The sequence below is a fragment of the Lagenorhynchus albirostris genome, chromosome 9 (genome assembly GCF_949774975.1).
Source record: "Lagenorhynchus albirostris chromosome 9, mLagAlb1.1, whole genome shotgun sequence".
Classification (NCBI taxonomy): domain Eukaryota; kingdom Metazoa; phylum Chordata; class Mammalia; order Artiodactyla; family Delphinidae; genus Lagenorhynchus; species Lagenorhynchus albirostris.
In genome coordinates, this window is record NC_083103.1 from 45432590 (window position 1) to 45456323 (window position 23734).

The 23734-nt window shown below is 36.9% G+C and overlaps 1 protein-coding gene across 2 annotated transcripts in view; it reads left to right on the forward strand.

The window, feature by feature from the left end:
• Nucleotides 1-23734, forward strand: part of SBF2 (SET binding factor 2) — a 457881-nt gene that overhangs the window by 338585 nt on the left and 95562 nt on the right. For both annotated transcript variants that reach the window (XM_060159685.1, XM_060159686.1), the window contains exon 17: nt 5673-5741. In XM_060159685.1, coding sequence (XP_060015668.1) covers nt 5673-5741 — 69 coding nt within the window. The remainder of the gene's footprint in view (nt 1-5672; nt 5742-23734) is intronic.

Consider the following 23734-nt stretch of genomic DNA (forward strand, 5'->3'; position numbering starts at 1 on the left):
GAATAGAAGATGATAAATAAAGCAGACTGACTAGACCTGCGGCTTATAGCAGGAGGGCCATATGGTTGGGTAAGTGTGGAGATGGGTCCACACCACGGAGGGTTTACAAGTTTGGCAGAAGAGTTTGGTCATTATCCTGTAATGGTCAGAACATAGCTGACATTTTTGAGCAGAAGACTAACATGATATACAGAGGTATTTGGGGCTTTGGTAGTTTTAATTTTTGTCCCTACGTAGAAGATACAAATGTTCTCAGTGTTTTGGACAATTCAAAAAAAATTTTTTCTGAGCTATATCAAGTCTAAACTCAAGAAAAGTCAGTTTTACAAGACATTCTGCCTTTCAGTCTTATTTTTTTCTTTAATGTTTACCTATATCGTTTTTGAGAGGTTCCAAAGCATTCCAAATGGGAATGCTGGTTGTGACCGTCCAAAGGTATGCAAATCAAAATATGAAGTAATTGAGGGTAATGAGAAATTAAGATTGCAGGGCTCACTCTTCAGCTGTAGGAGGAAAATTAAAGGTAAGCTGCATAGCAAAGTTCAGAATAAAACATGTATAGTCACTCAAGTCCTTGCAGTCTTATAAATTGTCTGGTATGTCTGTAACTACTTTGCTATTACGTGGCCAAAACACAGGGGATTTCAGGATGTGTATTTATGGACTGATTCCCCAACAGATAACTGCACTATTCCGGAATGCTATTGCTATGTCAATAGTTGTACTTATTGTTTCAAAATTTTTTCCATTTTTCAATCTAATTAACTTAGAATATCTCTAACGTGATTTGCAAAGAATTTTATATTTATATTTTGCAATCAGCATTTGACTGGCGCTCAGGTTTGAGACATGCACTACAATGTGTAAACATTTTATAAGATAATAAATAGCCCCTAAATGTTTTATGATTGCCTGTTCCCTGCTAATTGGTCATGGATTGAAATTCCCCATTGTTTAATTTTTTTTTAATTTGTGGGAAATTTTTATAAATGAGTGTGTGGGACTTCATATCACAGCTGTTGTCATTTAAAGTTTGGACAGCATCATTACAAATGAAGCCCTGCTGTGAAATCAAAGTCAAAAGGCATCTTGGCATCCCAGCCATTTCCTTAGGAGAAGATTACAGCTCAAGTCTGTTGAACTTTATTGCCTTGGGCCTCATGACAGTCTTCAGAAACATGCAAGGCATTTCTGTTAAAGAAACTCAGATGTGCTAGGACACAGGGGATGACATTCTTGTGCATAGCAGTGTCCTAAGCAAGAGGGTGAGGAATAAGTCAGGAAGAAAAAGATGATTCACCCTTTTTGCCGTATTCTGGGATTATTTTATAAAATCCATGGAGATGACAGAGAATAGGAAAAAGGTGTGGTGTTTTCCTACATGGCCTATGTACTTTTTCCAGTTTTAGTGAGGTATAATTGGCAAGTAAAGCTATAACATATTTAAAGTGTACAGCATGATGACTTAATATACCATACATTGTGAAAGGATTCCCACAATTGAATTAATTAACACATTCATCACCTCACAGATTTCCTTTTTGGGGGAGGGGTGAGAATACTTAAGTTCCACTTTCTTAGCAAATTTTAATTATATGATACAGTATTATCAACTATAGTCACTATGTTATATATTAGATTCTCAGACCTTATTCATCTTATATGTACTCTTTTACCAACATCTTCCCATTTCTTCTTAAAATAGTTGTCTTTTAACCAGAGTATTTGGTCTATTTCTGCTATTATATTTTTATTTATTCCTACTATCTTATTTTGTTCTTTTTTGATTGTTTCCTTTTTCTGAGTTTCTTTTCCTCCTTCTTGCTTTCCTTTGGGTTATTTTTCTTTCAGTCCACTTTTTCCCCCACTAGTTTAGAAGTTGTAACCCATTCTGTTCCTTTGGCAATAACACAGAGAAATTTAAATGTTTACTTAATTTATCAAAATCCAGCTCCAGTCCACCACCTTACAATGTCTGTGCTACCGTGGTTGTATATTTTAGTTGTATCTTATTTTTCTTTAATACTGAAAGACATTATTTTTGTGTTTTATATAGTCAGTGTATGCTTAATTTACTCACATATTCATTACTTCCCTTGCTGAATTATCGTTTTATATCTCAGACTTTCCATCTGGTGTTTCAGGTGGCCCTAGGGGGTCCCTACCATAAGGTAGTTCTCCTAATGGACTTCCTACCTTTAGTGAGTGCTGGGTTTTGTCTCCTATCTTTTGAGTCCTTTGAGTTGTTCAAAACTAATACTCAAATTTACTTTGCTCACCAACTGTTCTTGAGGTAAAATTGCACTTTAGTGCTGTATCTCTCCAGGTTCCCACTTAACTTATATTTTGGCCTGAGTGTTCCTTACTTTCTTGCCAGTTCATTGCCTTGCATTAAAGATTTTTAAATATATTATCTAGCATTTTTAGTTCTTTACAGTAAAAATGCCTGTCAGTATATGACCATAAGTCAAGAAATAAAAGCTCATAACTAAGTTTTTAAATGATCTTTTGGTTGGAGTGCTCTCAGAAGATATTTTATGATATTAAATCATTTTTTCAAAATATATTTTTCTGGACTTCCCTGGTGGCGCAGTAGTTAAGAATCCGTCTGCCAATGAAGGGATCACGGGTTCAATCCCTGGTCCGGGAAGATCCCACATGCTGCAGAGCAACTAAGCCCATGCCCCACAACTACTGAGCCCGTGTGCCACAGCTACTGAAGCCCACACACCTAGAGACTGTGTTCCGCAACAAGAGAAGCCACCGCAGTGAGAAGCCCGCGCACCACAACGAAGAGTAGCCCCCGCTCGCCTCAACTAGAGAAAGCCCGCACACAGCAACGAAGACCCAACACAGCCATAAATAAATAAATAATTTTAAAAAATAATAATAATAAAATAGCAATTGCCCTCAATTTAAATATATATATATATTTCAATTGCTTTCTAAAAGAAATGTTTTAGTCAAATTAGGTTGGAAATGCTGCCACCAAATTCCCTTCATCCAGTCACAGTATAAAGCCCTGAGAAGTCCTACAGTTTTTTAAAACAAAAACATCGCACTTAATTTTGTTTACCCAGCATTTCCCCAATTTCCCCCCAAGTAACAGCTGTCAGTACTCCATAAAACTAGTGTTTGCACAACAGTCTGAGGACACTCTCCCCGCTTTTCCCATGGAAGCCTCTTAGGTAGGCCTGAGTCTCCGTTGTAGAAACAAGCTTCTCTCTCCTAATAAGTTATATTTGCTGAAATATTCAGAGATCCTGCTGGTTAATATAAATTCTGTTTATTTGCTTTTTATGGAAATGAGATGTTTCCCCCTTAGAAATGGGGACCATATTGATTAGCAGCCATATCACAGAGACCTTGTTCTATCAGTGACCTTTCTTTTTCAACTCTCTCTCCCTCGGATTTTCCTCCTTGGCGTACTTAGGTCCCTTCTAATTCGTATAGAATCAAAGGATTACATAGAATCTTAGTATTCATCTGGTTCAGCCCTACCAAGATTCATTCAGCTACCCATTTGGATGTCATAACTCCTCAAACAGCTTCCTTCCCTTTACAACTATGAGCATTTACACTCAGGACCTTTTTTACTCTACTCACTTATACCCTCATCATGTCACCAGTGACCTCTTTGATTCACAAGTTTCTTGGCTTTTTCTCAATCTTCATTTTACTGAATTTCTCTGGAGACTTCAACACTATTGGTCGTTTCTTCTTCTTTTGACAACTATAGTACTGCTTTTCTCCTACTTCTCTTTCCCATCTTGATTTTCCTTTATTCCTTCTCTATAAATATATCTTTCCCAGGTTTCTGTCCTTAGCTTCTTCTCCTCATTTCTCTCTCTTCTTGAATTTATTCCTTTTTTCATTCACTTATTCATTTATCCAATAAATGTTTACTCTGTGTGGTGAATTAATTAGAACTATTATTTTTAGGACAGTATAGGAAGTTTGAGCCTATCTTTTAGTTTTTTTTTTTTTAATTGGGTCAAAGAATGTCACGTCTATGAGAATGATTCTTTATTACAGAGATTTGTCTTGTAACCCAGTATTGTTTCAGTGTTTTCTGGAGTTGGACATTTAGTGTATTCTATAGCTGTGTTTTTCATAGTTAAAAATGCATGAAATTCTATTAAGAACTCTTTTAGCAGATCATAATACCAAATGTACTCATGCTAAGCAAGACTAGCATTAGAAGAGATGCCCGCCTTTGGGCCATGACTTCTGAAAGAAAGTTTCCTCCTTTTTTTCCTCAGGGCAGAACTACACCCTCAGCCCTGCCAAGCCATAGTAGTATTTTGAAATAGACCAAGGTTGTCTATGGTGTATTTTCTCTTTGCTTCTGACTCTTTCTCCTTTTTCTAGGGGCCCTGTCCCTGGCACCATTGCCCTTTTGCAGCTTTAAGCCTCCAACTGCTCTGCTGTTGAGGCCTGTACTCCCTCCCTCACATTCCAAAATCAGTGCTGGCAGCTCAGAAAACTCATATCCGCCTCCTCAAGAATATGAGGAAAGTAATCAAGTACAAAAGGCGGTGTTTAGAGGAAAAAGCACCAGGCTGATAGGTAGATAAATCTAAATTCCAGTACTGGCTGACATCTAGGCCTCTTTTTCTCATCTGAAAAGTAGAGGAATTGCATTGGAATAATTGATATTAAGGTCTCAGCTCTGTGAGTTTAAAATCAATTCATACAAACCTATGAATAGCTGATGAATTTGCATTTTGATGGCGATAGTTATATTGTCTAAGGTTGGGGCTGAAATTCCTATACCTGACCTCTCTAAGGGTATTACCCTTGAGCATTGTTCCAGGCCATGGCCCCCCTATGTCTGTTCAAGTCACTGTTGTTTTAGGTATATATCCAGAAGTAGAATTTCTGGATTATAGGGTAATTCTACTTTTCAATATTTGAGGAATTGCCATACTGTTTTCCTAGCAGCTGCACCATTTTACATTCCCACTGAGATTTTCTGACTGTCCCATTCCCCAACAACATTTCACTCAAGGGGTTTTGGCATCAGTGGTATTTCTTGCCTGATCAATAACAGAATTTTATAAACCCTTCATGTGTAAGACTAAGAAAAAATATATTATTTCAATTATACATCCCAGTCTCAGAGAAGTTAAAATGTGGGGAGAAAAATCTCAGATTCAATGAAATATAGTAGTTAAATATACTAAAACCTCCTCCAAAAATTTTTGGACAAATATACACAGCTGTAAACACAACTTTTGTAAAACAGGAAAGTAAAAGTAGCTACTCACCAATAGTGTATGAAAACGTCTTTCTCAAATGTATTTTTATATCATTTCTAAAAGAATGGACTTCCCTGGTGGTCCAGTGGTTAAGGCTCCATGCTTCCACTGCAGGGGCCATGGGTTCCATCTCTGGCCGGGGAATTAAGATCCCACATGCCACGTGGCATGAGCAAAAAAAAGAATTTTTAATTAAAAAAAATAAAATATTTTTTTTAAAAAAACAATGTGCTTCGGGACAGTATTTTTTCATACTTTTTTTTCACACTTATCTACATAAGCCTTAATGACAATTTGAAATAAAAGTAAAAACCCCTTAGGACAGTAAATCATGTATCATAGATTTTTGTTTCCACATATTTGTGATTTCTGGTAAATGTCCTAATCTCATTTCTCTTTGTTTTGTTTAAGGATTGTTCAAGTTTAGAAGAATATAACATTGCTGCAGCATTACTCCCTTTGACCAGTGCTTTCTATAGGGTAAGTCTCATTGGTCTATATATAAGTCATTATGATGTATATAGATGTATTCAGTTTGATTTATCATAGAACCACATCAATCACGTCCCCTTAGTGTATCTAAGACATATCTGTGGTTATATTTGTTATAATGTTTATTGCATGCTACATGTAAAAAATACATATATAATGTTAAATCATCTCCTAAGATATAACCCCACCATTCCATCCCTACTTTATTGTTCTTTAGAGCACTTAATAACACCTGAAATTGTGTTGTGTGTTGGTTAGTTTACGTTTGACTGTTTTCCCCCACCAAAGAAAATAAATTTCTTGAGGCTGGGATATTGTCTGTCTTATTCATTGCTGTATCCCAGTGTCAATCAACAAATGTTTGTTGAATGAATGAATGAACAAATTAACAAGCTAGATAAATAAATGGAGGCAGAAATTAGAATTTAACTTCACCGGCAATTTCTATGAACCTTCTGAAAATTTTCCAGAATGTTCAGTGCTTTTCTTAATTCTGTCATTTATTGTAGTTGTCCTATCCATGCCTTTTCATAGAGAGATTAATTCTTAGGGCAAATAAATCCAGCAAACTCTTATTCCCTCTTTTCCTATGAAGGACTTGTAAGGAGTTAAATAGCCACACTCTGAACAGCACATTGAATACGTCCTTCTGAAATGTACAGTAGGAAGCAATAAACCTGTGATAGCCAGGCTGACTCACTGTGCAGCTGTGTGCAGGTAGCTTCAGGAAGCCCAGGACTTATGGAAGGACTTCTGGCTAAAGCTACTCCATGTTTCATGGGCGCTAAGTCAGGAGAGATTATCAAATATTCCTAGATCTGTTTTAGTAGAGAACTAGGCACCAGATAAAGTGCCTTAGCTGAGTGATGAAATGATCCATGCCCTTAGATGCTGGCAGTATTCTCTTACTCTTTTTGTTCTGCCCGTCCTTTTTGTTTCATCTACCATTTCTAACTGATAAGGTCTAGCCCCCCTCCTGCACTTAGTAGGTACCCAATAAATACTTCTTGATAAACTCAGTTTTTTAAAAACTTTACTTCAAATGATTTGTCCACAGTCTCTGAGTTAAAGGTCTTAACCCTAAGGTTCTCCATAATCAGGAACTCTTTGCTGCTAACTCACTTGCATTCCTCTTTCTTCCTCCTTACCCTCCCATCCTCTTCTAAAACAGAAAATGGAATTTGTGAGACTCATACTCCTGAGACCTGGCAGGTCATACTGAGCATGCTCAGGAAACAAGGACAAATCTCAAAAATGTTAAACAAATGAATTTGGGTTTAGAAACTAATGACAACCATCTGGAGCTTAGGCATCATCTTTTGGTTTTCCTTCATCAGCTTAAACTTATCTCCAGGCCCACTCTAGTTTTTCTTAAATGCATACATACTCGTCTTCTCAGAACTCTCCCTAGTAGTTCTTCATCTTATTCCCCTCCTGGCATGGAGAATAATGTTACAAAAATAGGTCAGGCTCTCCTGTATCTTAGGCCACCAAGGAAATTTGTCTCCATATCTATCTCAGAGGAACCAAAAAACTTGGTTCTAACAAGCCTTCATATGGGCCCTCACATGGGCATTTGTTAAAGAAAATGGCATTTAAAATTTTTCCCACTTTAACATCTATTTTTTAAACTTAGATATTATGTAGAAATAAATAAGAAACATAAATAAATAAGAAACATTGCTCAAGAAATCCAAATTACTTAAGATTTTTTTTTAAGCTGGATCATTTATCTGTTTTATAGTGTATATTAGTGAGGGTTTGATCATCATAGCAGAAGCACCATGAGTGGTAGGAAGTAAGGAATCTATTATAGGGACCAGCTTTTATTCTGTTGTAGAAGCTGGGGAAGAAGTTTATGGAAAGCTTTGAATTAGGGTCTGCCTGTGGCCCTGAAGTCACTATAGATCATCAGGGCAGCAGTCAGGAAGAAAAGCTGGGCATGATACAGGGAAGAACAAGGACAAACTAGAATCTATGTATGTCTTTTAAAGTCCTCCAACCTCAAGAAAGCAGGTGACCTGGAAAAGAAGCAGCATTACTGGCCATGGAGCTACACATGTGCCTGGCCCTGACTAGGAGCAGCTAAAGGAAGAGATCCAGAAGGAACTGCAGGAAATGTGAGCACAGTTCTTTCCACACATCAAGATGGTCCAGCAGATCTGCAACAAAGTGTATGAGATACAGCAGCACCTGGCATCCTATACTGACCTTCAGAGTATAATGGCTGCTGCTTCATTTTTGCCTTCCAAATTTTAGACAAATTTCTCTGTAGTCAACCCTAACCTAGAATCATGGAGGAAAGAGAATTCTGGGAAATACAGTTCTAGCTTAGTTTAGTTTACACAGTACAAAACCATCACATCGTGTTTTTTTGTTTTGTGGAAGTTTTTAATGCAATTAGTTAACAAGTTGGGCTACATGCCGTGCTCTTCTCTGTGTTATTAAACTTAATAATAAAAACTTATGTTTTATGATGGGTTTATAGATTTAATTTTTTGTTGTTGACTTGGCTTGATTTTACTTGGTTTCTTTTGGTTTAATTTGATTTGGGCATGAAAGGTCCAATTAGGCACCAGAAACCATACCAGTAATATGAACAGGAAAATTTTAATATAAGGAGTTATTAAGTAGTAATAGGGGATCAACTACTAAGAAATAAAGAGAATTTTCAACTTGGAGTGTGCCACTCCCCAACAAGACCGAGATTCAGACCTTGTTGGAGAGGTGTTTCTGTGGCCACTGGATGGCACTGAGGTGAACTTCACTGAAGGGCCACAGACTAAGACTGGCAAGCAGGAAACTGCCTACTGGAGTTCTGGCAAGACTTGCTAGGAATCCACTCACTAGGGTGAGTGGTGAGCACAACTGGCTGTCCCACACACGGCTAGCAGGTACATGTCACAGGAACAAGAAGAAAAAAGCACACCAGAACCAGGAAAAGAAACCACTTCATATTGCTCTGTCCCTACTGACAAAGCTTAATATTGTGCCAACTGGCAAAGGAGAAATTTTTACAGGTCCAGCTCCAGTACCACAAAGCAAGGCAAAGAAAGATAGATTTGGAGGAAAGAGGCACTGCATTGATAACCAACAGAGAGGGTTAGGGAGTGGATCATATTGATTCTTATATACTTTCTGAACTTCTGTCTTATGGAAATATAAAAGGTTACTATGCCAGGCAGCATCTTGGGCAGCAAGATGAACAAAACATTGATGTGGCCACTAGGAACTTACATTAGTCTTTATAATACAATAAATAATAAATAAATAACCAAACTGGTCTACAGTTTCATCAGTCAGATGGACATTTTCTTAAAGTAGTACATATGCATGGTTAGAAAATTCAGATAGTACAGAAAGATACAAAATGCAACATAAACGCTCCCTTTTCCACCTCTACTCCATTTCTTCTGACAGTTGATTTCTTCCTGGGAAAAAAAGTTGTGTATTATTGCTAGGATATGCAGATAAAATTATCTTTTTTTAAACTAAAATGATCAAACCATTCACACTTTTCTCACCTTGCTTTTTTCACTTTTTTCACACACACACACACACACACACACACACACATGTATTTTTTTTAATAGTGGAAGTCAAAGCCTGCTCTGGGTAAGGACGTAGGCGAGATGATGGATCAGGTGCCTCTTTCTTTCCTTTCCTTTCCTTTTTCCGTTCCTCTTTCCTTTCTTCTTTCCTTCTTTCCTTCCTTCCTCCCTCCCTCCCCCCTCTTCCTTCTTTCTTTCTTTCTAAGTAAACCAGCTATTTTTTTAATTGAAGTATAGTTGGTTCACAATATTCTGTTAGTTTCAGGTGTACAACAAGGTGACACACTTATGTTCTTCAGATCGTACTCCGTTATAGGTTATTACAAGATATTGAATATAATTCCCTGTGCTATACAGTAAATCTTCATTGCTTATCTATTTTATATATAGTAATTTGTATCTGTTAATCCATACTCCTAATTTGTCCCTTCCTCCTTCCCCTTTGGTAACCATAAGTTTGTCTTCTATGTCTATGTCTATGAGTCTGTTTCTGTTTTGTATATAGATTCATTTGTATTATTTTTAGATTCCACATATATGTGATATCATATAGTCAGAGAGGGTCTTTGTCTGACTTACTTCACTAAGTATAATATTCTCTGGGTCCATCCATGTTGCTGCAAATGGTAATATTTCATTCTTTTTTATGGCTGAGTAATATTCCACAGTGTGTGTGTGTGTGTGTGTGTGTGTGTTCACGTGCGTGTGTGTATATATATATGTATATGTATATATATATATATACCACATCTTCTTAAGCCAGTCATCTGTTGATGGATACTTGGGTTGTTTCCATGTCTTGGCTCTTGTAAATAGTGCTGCTGTGAACATTGGGGTGCATGTATCTTTTGGAAGTATAGTTCTCATTTTTTCTGGATATGTACCCAGGAGTGGGATTACTGGATCATATGGTAGCTATAGTTTTAGTTTTTTAAGGAGCCTCCATACTGTTTTCCATAGTGGCTGCACCAATTTACATTGCTACCAACAGAGTAGGAGGGTTCCTTTTTCTCCACACCCTTTCCAGTGTTTATTATTTGTAGACTTTTGATGATAGTTATTCCAACCGGTGTGAGGTGATACCTCACTGTAGTTTTTATTTGTGCTTCTCTAGTAATTAGCAATGAGCATCTTTTGAGCATGTTCATTCAGCATCTTTTCATGTGCCTCTTAGCCATCTGTATGTCTTCTTTGGGAGAATGTCTAGGGCTTCTGCCCATTTTTTGATTGGGTTTGTTTTTTCAATATTGAGTTTTATTAGCTGTTTGTATATTTTGGCTTATTAGCCCCTTGTTGGTCGCATCATTTGCAAATATTTTCTCCCATTCCATAGGTTGTCTTTTCATTTTATTGATGGTTTCCTTTGCTGTGCAAAAGCTTTTAAGTTTGATTAGGTTCCATTTGCTTATTTTTGCTTTTATTTCTTTTGCCTTGTATATTTTGAGACTGATCTAAGAATATACTGCTACGATTTATGTCAGAGAATGTTTTACCTATGTTCTCTTCTAGGAGTTTTCGGGTGTCATGTCTTAAATTTAAGTCTTTAATCCATTTTGAGTTTATTTTTCTATATGGTGTGAGGGAATGTTCTAATTTCATTGATTTACATGTAGCTGTCCAGCTTTCCCAACACCATTTATTGAAGAGACTGTCTTTTATCCGTTGTATATTCTTGCGTCTTTTATCATAGATTAATTGACTGTAGGTGTGCAGGTTTATTTCTGGGCTCTCTATACTGTTCCATTGATCTATATGTCTGTTTTTGTGCCAGTACCATGCTGTTTTGATTATTGTAGCTTTGTAGTATAGCCTGAAGTCTGGAAGGGTTATTCCTCCAGCTTTGTTCTTTTTCCTCAGGATTTCCTTGGTAATTCTGGGCCTTTTCTGATTCCATATAAATTTTAGAATTCTTTGTTCTACTTCTGTGAAAAATGTCATAGGTATTTTGATGGGGATTGCGTTAAATCTGTAGATTGCTTTGGGTAGTATGGCTATTTTAACAATATTAATTTTTCCAAACTAAGAAGATTGGATATCTTTCCATTTCTTTGAATCATCTTCAGTTTCCTTTATCAATGGTTTATAGTTTTCAGCATGTATTTTCTTTTTAATAAAAAGATAATTATGTATATACTTACCATTCTCATAAAAGCGAAGTACTTTATTGGCCTAAATGAAACAAATGTTTATCTTTTTTTTTAATTATTATTATTATTTTTTTTTTGTGGTACGCGGGCCTCTCACTATTGTGGCCTCTCCCGTTGCGGAGCACAGGCTCCAGATGCGCAGGCTCAGTGGCCCATGGCTCACGGGCCCAGCCGCTCCACAGCATGTGGGATCTTCCCAGACCAGGGCACGAACCCGCGTCCCCTGCATCGGCAGGCGGACTCTCAACCACTGCGCCACCAGGGAAGCCCACAAATGTTTATCTTTTAGAGCTTTACTTAGAGTGAAAGATGTTCCACTTGCAACATTATCTATATTAGATCTTAGGGAATTTGTTACACCACAGCCACCATAAGTTTAGGGTTTTTTTTTTTTCTCTACAGTTCCTTCACACGTTTTTCTACTTCTACGAACTTGTATGTATTTCATGTGTCTTTAACTTATGAAGCCTTTCTTTTTCTTTTTTTTAATTTTTATATATTTTTTAGAGATCAATTTAATACCGATAAATTGTCTATAAAGGTGGGCAGATCATAGTAAGAAGTCAAAACATTTTAAGAAATTTTTCACCTTCTGCTTTTCTTTCTTTTCTTTTTCTTATTAGTCATGCATTTTATACACATCAGTGTATACATGTCAATCCCAATCTCCCAATTCATCACACCACCACCCGAACCCCTGCCTTTTTCCCCTCCTTGGTGTCCATACGTTTTCTTCTCTACTTCTGTGTCTCAATTTCTGCTCTACAAACCAGTTCATCTGTACCATTTTCAAGGTTCCACATATATATGTTAATATACGATATTTGTTTTTCCCTTTCTGACTTACTTCACTCTGTATGACAGTCTCTAGATGCATCCTCATCTCTACAAATGACCCAATTTCGTTCCTTTTTATGGCTGAGTAGTATTCCATTGTATATATGTACCACATCTTCTTTATCCACTCGTCTGTCGATGGGCATTTAGGTTGCATCCATGACCTGGCTATTGTAAATAGTGTGGCAATGAACATTGGGGTGCATGTGTCTTTTTGAATTATGGTCTTCTCTGGGTATATGCCCAGTAGTGGGATTGCTGGGTCATATGGTAATTCTATTTTTAGTTTTTTAAGGAACCTCCATACTGTTCTCCATGGTTGTATCAATTTACATTCCCACCAACAGTGCACAGGGTTCCCTTTTCTCCACACCCTTTCCAGCATTTCTTGTTTGTAGATTTTCTGATGATACCCATTCTAACCAGTGTGAGGTGATACCTCATTGTAGTTTTGATTTGCATTTCTCTAACAATTAGTGATGTTGAGCACCTTATCATGTGCCTCTTGGCCATCTGTATGTTTTCTTTGGAGAAATGTCTATTTAAGTCTTCTGCCCATTTTTGGATTAGGTTGTTTGTTTCTTTAATATTGAGCTGCATGAGCTGTTTATTTATTTTGGAGATTATTCCTTTGTCCGTTGATTCATTTGCAAATATCTTCTCCCATTCTGAGGGTTGTCTTTTCGTGTTCTTTATGGTTTCCTTTGCTGTGCAAAAGCTTTTAAGTTTCATTAGGTCCCATTTGTTTATTTTTGGTTTCATTTCCATTACTCTAGGAGATGGATCAAAAAATATCTTGCTGTGATTTATGTCAAAGAGTGTTCTTCCTATGTTTTCCTCTAAGAGTTTTATAGTGCTCGGTCTTACATTTAGGTCTTTAATCCATTTTGAGTTTATTTTTGTATATTGTGTTAGGGAGTGTTGTAATTTCATTCTTTTACATGTAGCTGTCCAGTTTTCCCAGCACCACTTATTGAAGAGACTGTCTTTTCTCCATTGTGTACCCTTGCCTCCTTTGTCATGGATTAGTTGACCATAGGTGTGTGGGTTTATCTCTGGGCTTTCTATCCTGTTCCATTGATTTCTGTTTCTGTTTTTGTGCCAGTACCATATTGTCTTGATTGCTGTAGCTTTGTAATATAGTCTGAAGCCAGGGAGTCTGATTCTTTCAGCTCCATTTTTCTCCCTCAAGACTGCTTTGGCTATTCGGGGTCTTTTGTGTCTCCATACAAATTTTAAGATTTTCTGTTCCAGTTCTGTAAAAAATGCCATTGGTAATTTGATAGGGATTCAATTGAATCTGTAGATTGCTTTGGGTAGTATAGTCATTTTCACAATATTGATTCTTCCAATCCAAGAACATGGTATATCTCTCCATCTGTGGGTATCATTTTTAATTTCTTTCATCAGTGTCTTATAGTTTCCTGCATACAGGTCTTTTGTCTCCCTAGGTAGGTTTATTCCTAGGTATTTTATTCTTTTTGTTGCAATGGTAAATGGGAGTGTTTCCTTAATTTCTCTTTTAGATTTTTCATCATTAGTGTATAGGAATGCAAGAGATTTCTGTGCATTAATTTGGTGTCCTGCTCCTTTACCAAATTCATTGATTAGCTCTTGTAGTTTTCTGGTAGCATCTTTAGGATTCCCTATGTATAGTATCATGTCATCTGCAAACAGTGACAGTTTTACTTCTTTTTTTCCAATTTGTATTCCTTTTATTTCTTTTTCTTCTCTGACTGCTGTGGCTAGGACTTCCAAAACTATGTTGAATAATAGTGGTGAGAGTGGACATCCTTGTCTTGTTCCTGATCTTAGAGGAAATGCTTTCAGTTTTTCACCATTGAGTATGATGTTTGCTGTGGGTTTGTCATATATGGCCTTTATTATGTTGAGGTAGGTTCCCTCTATGCCCACTTTCTGCAGAGTTTTTATCATAAATGGGTGTTGAATTTTGTCAAAAGCTTTTTCTGCATCTATTGAGATGATCATATGGTTTTTATTCTTCAGTTTGTTAATATGGTGTATCACATTGATTGATTTGCATGTATTGCAGAATGCTTGCATCCCTGGGATAAATCCCACTTGATCATGGTGTATGATCCTTTTAATGTGTGTTTGGATCCTGTTTGCTGGTATTTTGTTGAGGATTTTTGCATGTATATTCATCAGTGATATTGGTCTGTAATTTTCTTTTTTTGTAGTATTTTGGTCTCGTTTTGGTATCAGGGTGATGGTGGCCTCATAGAATGAGTTTGGGAGTTTTCCTTCCTCTGCAATTTTTTGGAAGAGTTTGAGAAGGATGGGTGTTAGCTCTTCTCTAAATGTTTGGTAGAATTCACCTATGAAGCCATCTGGTCCTGGACTTCTGTTTGTTGGAAGATTTTTAATCACAGTTTCAATTTCATTACTTGTTATTGGTCTGTTCATATTTTCTATTTCTTCCTGGTTCAGTCTCAGAAGGTTGTGCTTTCCTAAGAATTTGTCCGTTTCTCCCAGGTTGTCCATTTTATTGGCATAGATTTGCTTGTAGTAGTCTCTTAGGATGCTTTATATTTCTGCGGTGTCTGTTGTAACTTCTCGTTTTTCATTTCTAATTTTATTGATTTGTGTCCTCTCCCTCTTTTTCTTGATGAGTCTGGCTAAAGCTTTATCAATTTTGTTTATCTTCTCAAAGAAGCAGCTTTTAGTTTTATTGATCTTTGCTATTGTTTTCTTTGTTTCTATTTCATTTATTTCTGCTCAGAACTTGATGATTTCTTTCCTTCTGCTAACTTTGGGTTTTGTTTGTTCTTCTTTCTCTAGTTCCTTTTGGTGTAACGTTGGGTTGTTTATTTGAGATGTTTCTTGTTGCTTGAGGTAGGCTTGTATAGCTATAAACTTCCTCTCTTAGAACTGCTTTTGCTGCATCCCATAGGTTTTGGATCGTCGTGTTTTCATTGTCATTTGTCTCTAGGTCATTTGTCTCTAGCTATCAATAGCTGTTGGCTATTGAAAGAAAATAAATAAAAGAATAATAAAAATCATAACTACTTTTATTGAGTACTTCTGACATACCAGGAACTAATAAGCTAAATGCTTTATATGCATGGGATAATAATAACTATTATTATTCCCATTTTTAAAATATAATCAATCATGCTATTTTTAAAAATTCTTAACATATGGTCTGACTTCTTGTCATCTGTTGGTAAAATTTGGGCTTGTCTGAAATGCACATATCTAGATTTTAGAAAACAGGGTGAAAGCTCATGAAATAATTTTTTTTCATGGATTTTCTAATACTTGATAGTTTGTATTTATATACAGAATTCACTATGAAATTTTAAAAATTTACCCACAAAGATATTTTCAGAGTCAAAAAAAAGTAAGCCATATTTGAAGCCATTTAACTTGTTAAACCTCAGAAAAGATTTTTATTATTCAATAATACATTAATATATTTTTATTGAAGTATAGTTGATTTAAAATATTGTGTTTCAGGTGTACAGCAAAGTGATTTGGTTTTTATACATATATAATATATATATTCTTTTTTCAGATTCTTTTCCATTATAGGTTATTATAAGAAATTGAATACAGTAAATCCTTGTTGTTTATTTTATATATAGTAATGTGTATCTGTTAATCCCATACTCGTAATTTATCCCTCCCCCCACCATCCCCTTTGGTAAACCATAAACTTGTTTTCTATGTCTGTGGTTCTGTTTATGTTTTCTAAATAAGTTCATTTGTATTCTTTCTAAAATTTCACATAGAAGTGATATATAATATTTGTCTTTCTCTGACTTCCTTCACTTAGTATGATAATCTGTAGGTCCATCCATGTTGATGCAAATGGCAATATTTCATTCTTTTTTATAACTGAGTAATATTCCATTTGTATATATGTACCACATCTTCTTTATCCACTCATCTTTGATGGACACTTAGGTTGCTTCCATGTCTTGGCTATTGTAAATAGTGCTGCTATGAACATTAGAGCACGTGTATCTTTTTTTTTCTATAAATTTATTTACTTATTTATTTATTTTTGGCTGCATTGGGACTTTGTTGCTGCGCACAATGCTTTCTCTAGTTATGGCGAGCGGGGGCTACTCTTCCTTGCGGTGTGCAAGCTTCTCATTGTGGTGGCTTCTCTTGTTGTAGAGCATGGGCTCTAGACACGCAGGCTTCAGTATTTGTGGCACGTGGACTCAGTAGTTGTGGCTCACAGGCTCTAGAACGCAGGCTCAGTAGTTGTGGCACACGGGCTTACTTGCTCCACGGCACGTGGGATCTTCCTGGGCCAGGGCTCGAACCCGTGTCCCCTGCACTGGCAGGCAGATTCTTAACCATTGCGCCACCAGGGAAGTCCCCACGTGTATCTTTTCGAATTAGAGTTTTCATCTTTTCCAGATATATGCCCAGGAGTGGGATTGCTGGATCATATGGTAATATGTTATATTATTAACATGTGCTGGGCTGTCCTTTGTAGGGAATGATGAGATGATGGATGATGTCCAGCCACCACAAACATCACAAAGACCGTAGAACTGATTTCAGGAGAGGAATTGAGTTCTCTCTTAGCCATCCATTGTTATATGCCAGATTCCCTTCATGATTAGTTCAGGTTATAAAATAAAATTTTCCTTGTGGAAAGCTAAACATTCTTAGTGAGATCAAATATTAACCTAATTTTCTAGAACTACTTGCATTGACCAGCCCAGACTGTGATTTATAATTCAAATAACATCGATTTACACTTGATACATTTTATGAGAAATTTTAAATTATACTCACTTTAAAATAGAGATCAGTTAAACTTTTATCTGATAGTATCTTGTTTAAATAGCTAATGAGTGTAATAGTCTCATGAAAAGAGGAAACCCTGTGCCTCCTCCAAGCAACCTGATGAGCATCTTACCCATTGCCACCATGTCAATTGAGAGAAAGCACTGCCTGGAAGAAAGAAGAGCTAGCATCTTGGTGGGACCCACAAGTTACAGAGAAGAAATCCTACTTTATTTCCCTCTGTTTGCATCCCCTGACTGTTCTTGAAGGCATGAGATTGTAGAGTCTGACATTTGGCTAGTTACTTCCCCCTTCACTTCTGCTCCTGGGGTAGTGGAAGGTGGCCATAAAGACAGCATGGGTGTTTAACTGAAGACATTTAATGAATTACAGTTAGTTGAGTGCAGCCCGTATTCACTTTTTTAAAGGGAGTGAGTGGGTGGCAAGAGTTCTCCTAACATTTTTATGCATTTGGCTCTGGTTGTGATGTATACTTAGAGACAACCCAGCTGCATGTCTTTTCCACTGAGCACACTGCTATTTGTAATTTATTTTCAATAGATCACTTTAGCAATCGTTTATTGAATACCTACTATGTATAAAATGCTGCAGGCATGTTGATGATGATGATGATGATAGTGATAAAGTATATTAAGCATTTCCTATGTGCCAAGCATTGTGGCTAAGCACTTTATGTGCATTAGAAGATCATAATCTTTATAACCACCCCATGATCTAGATATTATATTCTCCATTTTACATTTGAGGAAACTGAGTCTAGATAAATAACTTGCCAAGGTCATACAACTATTAAATGGGAAAAGGTGGAATTCAAACCCAGGGACTTCCACTCTGACAGTGTAGCATACTAGATGTTCTGAAACATCCCTGGCCAGCACTCCCACCACCAGCAATAAAACACTGAACATGTAGTGTAAAATAAAATATCTTAGTAAATGCATAACTAAGCACAAGAACGTCAGGGAAATCTTCGTGGGTGAAAAATGAAAAGGAAGCAGGAATCAAGGTGGAATGCTGCTGCTGGCTAAAGCTGCAGCTAACCTGAAAGCATCCAGCTGTACCCTGAACCTAGAGCCTTTGGCACTGGGTGGGGAGACTGAAATCTATAGACAAACTTATAAATTAAAAAACATTTCCTAAGCCCATGGCAGTCTCTTGCCTGGATTATTACCCTCTTACTGGTTTCCCTGCTTCCACCTTTGCCCCTTACATTCTATTGTCAACACGGTTGCCAAAGTTACCCTTTTAAAACATACATCAAATCATGTCATTCCTCGGCTAAAACCCCGCAGTTGCTTCTCATCATACTCAGAGGCACTTTCTTAAATTAACTCCGTGATTTTGTCCCTCAGTTCCCTATCTGTGCTTAAATGTCACCTTCTCAGTGAGGCCTATCCTGATAACCCTGTTTAAAATTTTACCCATCCCTCTCCACGCTTAGTCCCCCTTCTCTGCTTTTTTGTGGGTATGTGCACATCACATATATTTATTACATTTATTTTCTGGGTCTTGCCACTAGAATGTAGGCTCCAGGAAAGCAGAAAATTTCATTTGTTCACTGATCTATCCCCATCTCCTAGATTGTGTCTGTTACACAATCAGTCCTTAATGAAGGAAATTAATGAAAAGGGAAAACAAAAATACAGTACAAAGGATCAACAAAACCCAAAGTTGTTTTCTGAAAAGACTTTTTATTCCAGTTTTGTTGAACTCCAGAATCCATCCTTTTAACCATTACACAGTATACAGTTTCCAAAATACAACTTCCTTCCACCTTCACAAAGCTTACCATCTAGTGAGTGGGCACTGCAATCAGATTGACTGGGACTTAATAGCTCTGTGAGCTTAGGCATGTTAGTTTACTTCTCTTTGCCAGTGTCATTAGCCATAAATAAGGATGATAATAGTATCTACCTTATAGGGTTATTATGAGCATTAAATGCTGTAGCACATGTAAAGTGCTTTACTGACCAGCACATGATAAGCCTTCAATAAATGTTAATGACTACTGATGATATTTTTGTTATTACACTTTCTCCTCCTCCTTTTCCTTGTGTCAAGTTTAGCTGAGTTCTCCCAGGAAGTGTTATAAATGTGGTGAAAGCCAATCAGAAGTCCTATAGGTGGACACATCAGTTGTCTAACACAAGAATCAACACTCAAACCAACTGTCCAGTTAATTCTTATTGGCTCTGTGCTGAGTTTTTTTGTTTGTTTTGTTTTCAGAAGCACCAAAGATGTATTTATTGCATTTTCTTAGCATAAATAGCACTGTGCAAAAGTTGTGCTGAGTTTTGATGGCAATAACAGACCAGTGATGCGAGGAAGGAGGGGAGTTGTAGACAAATGGAAGACATGGTCTATGTATTGCTCTTGGATCAAGAGAACTTTGTGATAACCCTCCAGGGGCTCCATAAGAACAGCCCTCCCCCCAATTCACACATACAGATCTGCACACCACTCTACTTATCAGGCTATACACTCCCTACTGAAAGGTCATGTGCTGATTACTTAAACTGAAAACAAACAATATATGACTAACTCCCCAGTGATATCACGGCAAATATATGGATTTAAAGGTAGACTGTCACTAAACATTGACACTTTGGGGTGGAAGGAATCTAAAAGTCAGGCCTGCTATCTATTCTTCCTATCCTCTTAGACGAGATTGCAAACTCAAATGCTTAAAGACACCAAACTGGTAATGTAAATGATTGAAGTGGAAGTATATAGAACTGCAGAATGCTTGTTCCATGTTAAGAGAACATCTTCTATTTAGTTCCATTCTTTTGTTGTCAGGCAGAAATGTGGGCAAGTGTTGCTGGGTCTTGCACTTTTCAAAATAAGACAGAGATCTGGGGGGGTTTTGTTTTGTTGTCGAGTGGCGGGGGGGTTGGTTGGTTTGTTTTTAATTTTATTGAAGTATAGTTGATATACAGTGTTGTGTTAATTCTGCTGTACAGCAGAGTGACTCAGTTTTATATATACATTATGTATTCTTTTTCATTTTCTTTTCCGCTATAGTTTATTACAGGATATTGAATATAGTTCCCTGTGTGGTACAGTAGGACCTTATTGTTTATCCATCCTATATATACTAGTTTGCATCTGCTAACCCCACACTCCCACTCTATCCCTCCCTCAACACGCCCCCCCCACCAGCAACCACAAGTCTGCTCTCTGTGTCTGAGTCTTTCTGTAGATATGTTCATTTGTGTCGTATTTTAGATTCCACATATAAGTGATATCATTTGGTATTTGTCTTTCTGACTTACTTCACTTAGTATGATAATCTCTAGGTCCATCCATGTTGCTTCAAATTTTTAAAATTTTCCTAATTATCAATAATAAAATTCAAAATAAAACAAAAGAACTGCAGGATGCCAGTTTGATGCCTTTGCTATAGAACTTCTGTGTGGATCTGCGAAGAAAACAATGAGAGGCTTAAATTTGAGAGGCTTCTAAAGAGAGATGATTACCAAACCCTATTGGGAGGAGAGAGAAGAGAAAAAAATCTGTGGAATGAGGAAAGGAAGAAAGGCCAAAGGGTGAAACAGCACAAGAGAATCACATGTAGGAGATCAAGAGAAGTTGCAAAATTCCTGCTTTCAAATAGAAGTTAAAGAAAGTTGCTAATTTAAGCAGTCTTTCTGTAGGTTATTTAGTGCCATTAAAAATCAACTAATTTATTTTACAAGAAAACAATGAGAATGGAAATATAATTATGAGCTGAAGCTAGGCTCCAACTTACTCTACAGTTGCATGGAATTTGATGTATTCTCTTGGCGCCTCCAAGTACATTTGAAGGGAGGAAGCATTCCATCTGCTGAAAAGTCATACTGGAAGATGAGGGCAGGGCTGCAGAGTTTCTGTAAGTCTGATTCTGCCTGAGCCTTAGTATACCTGGTGTGCTAGATCCCGTTGCAGGATTCCAGGGCAGTCAAATAATTCCTGACATACAGATTTAAAGGTAAAAGTTTTACAACAGAATAACTTAATCAAAACATAAAAATTTGTTTGAAAGTTTTCATCTTCTAGAGAAAATAGACTTCTCCCAAAAGTATCTCTCTTCTTACTTTGCTATCACCATGTATAGAATATAGTATAAAATGTTTATATCCCCCAAAATTGAGAAGGGAACTATCCAGGCTTAATGAACTTGGGGGGGTGGGGGGGGTGGAGTGCAGGGACATGACTGTGAATTATACAGCTTTGGACTAGACAGGGTATTCATGGGCAACATGAGGATTGGAAGAAAACATTAGACTATAGATTTTAAATTATTTAAAGAATATTCCACATTTTTAAATAATGCAATTAAAAGTACATGAACTACTTTGGAGTGTTGACATCATGTATAGTAACAGGAAGTAATTACACTATTTCAATATCTAGGTCTCAAAAGCTTTGGTTTATATATTGACTACCTTAGGGTGTTTCCATGAAACGTTTGGAATGTGTTTACATGATTGAATACATAACTTATTTTGTTAGGCTTTCTTTTAGTATTACCAAGAATAATTGGAGAACAGTGGTTAATTCTTGATTTACCTCAGAGGACACATGGGAGAGCCTAAGTGGGAAGTCAGAAACCAGACACAGGCTGCAGGGCTTGAGCAGATAGAGATCCTCCAGGGGCAGGGTTCTTATGAGCACGTGTATTTTGCCCACCCACAGCTCTACGACAAACGCCTGTCCTCATTTCAGTTATACTCCAGGAAAAGTGAAATATGCAACCTTGGGATAAGGAACAAGTGTGCCATCAAAGCTATAGGATGAAAATGCTATAGGATTGGAGAGATAGCTTCTTACTTAGAAGAGCAGTGGGAAGGCTAATGCAATAGAGGAGAAGTTCCTAACCCCAACCCACTTCCCTTTTGTTTCTTTCGCATACATTGAATTACAAATAAGATTTCATTTGAAGAAAAGCCAAAATTGCATTTTAAAAAAAAGGTTTGAAACCCACCCCCATCTTTAAATGGTACAGAGCATTTCACCAAAAAGTTTGTTGAATTGATTATTCAGCATTCAGTACAATAGCCCAAGTCCCCTGATTCCCAATCATTTATTTCTCTAAATGAGCTCTAATCCTTTTACCTGGATCCACTCAACCCTGCTCACATTAGAATCACCTGGAGTGCTTTTAAAGACAACAGATATAAAACTCCTATCAAAGGCCAGGTGAAACCAAAATCTCGGGCTGAAGACTGGATATCAGTGTCTTAAAAGTTCCACAGTTGGACTGAGAGGTATTTAAGGATCCCAAAACCCTGAGAATCTATCATGAACTTTTGTGAAAATACTAATGGTGTCTAATATAATTTAATAACATACTTTACAAGTAGACAGTGGGTCACTCTTCGCAGATAACATGATACTATACATAGAGAATCCTAAAGATGCTACCAGAAAACTACTAGAGCTAATCAATGAATTTGGTAAAGTAGCAGGATACAAAATTAATGCACAGAAATCTCTTGCATTCTTATACATTAATGATGAAAAATCTGAAAGCGAAATTAAGGAAACACTCCCATTTACCATTGCAATAAAAAGAATAAAATACCTAGGGATAAACCTACCTAAGGAGACAAAAAACCTGAATGCAGAAAACTATAAGACACTGATGAAAGAAATTAAAGACAATGCAAACAGATGGAGAGATATACCATGTTCTTGGATTGGAAGAATCAACATTGTGAAAATGACTATACTACCCAAAGCAAACTACAGATTCAATGCAATCCCTATCAAACTACCACTGGCATTTATCACAGAACTAGAAGCAGAAATTTCACAATTTGTATGGAAACACAAAAGACCCCGAATAGCCAGGCAATCTTGAGAAAGCAAACCAGAACTGGAGGAATCAGGCTCCCTGATGTCAGACTATACTACAAAGCTACAGTAATCAAGGCAGTATAGTACTGGCACAGAAACAGAAATATAGATCAGTGGAACAGGATAGAAAGCCCAGAGATAAACCCAGGCACCTATGGTCACCTTATCTTTGACAAAGGAGGCAAGAATATACAATGAAGAAAAGACAACCTCTTCATTAAGTGGTGCTGGGAAAACTGGACAGCTACATGTAAAAGAATGAAATTAGAACACTCCCTAACACAATACACAAAAATAAACTCAAAATGGATTAAAGACCTAAATGTAAAGCCAGACACTATCAAACTCTTAGAGGAAAACATAGGCAGAACACTCTGTGACATAAATCACAGCAAGATCCTTTTTGATCCACCTCCTAGAGAAATGGAAATAAAAACAAAAATAAGCAAATGGGACCTAATGAAACTTAAAAGCTTTTGCACAGGAAAGAAAAGTATAAACAAGACCAAAAGACAACCCTCAGAATGGGAGAAAATATTTGCAAATGAAGCAACTGACAAAGGATTAATCTCCCAAATATATAAGCAGCTCATGCAGCTCAATATCAAAAAAACAAACAACCCACTCCAAAAATGGGTGGAAGACCTAAATAGACATTTCTAAAGAAGATATACAGATTGCCAACAAACACATGAAAGGATACTCAACATCACCAATCATTAGAGAAATGCAAATCAAAACTACAGTGAGGTATCACCTCACACCGGTCAGAATGGCCATCATCAAAAAAGTCTACAAACAATAAATGCTGGAG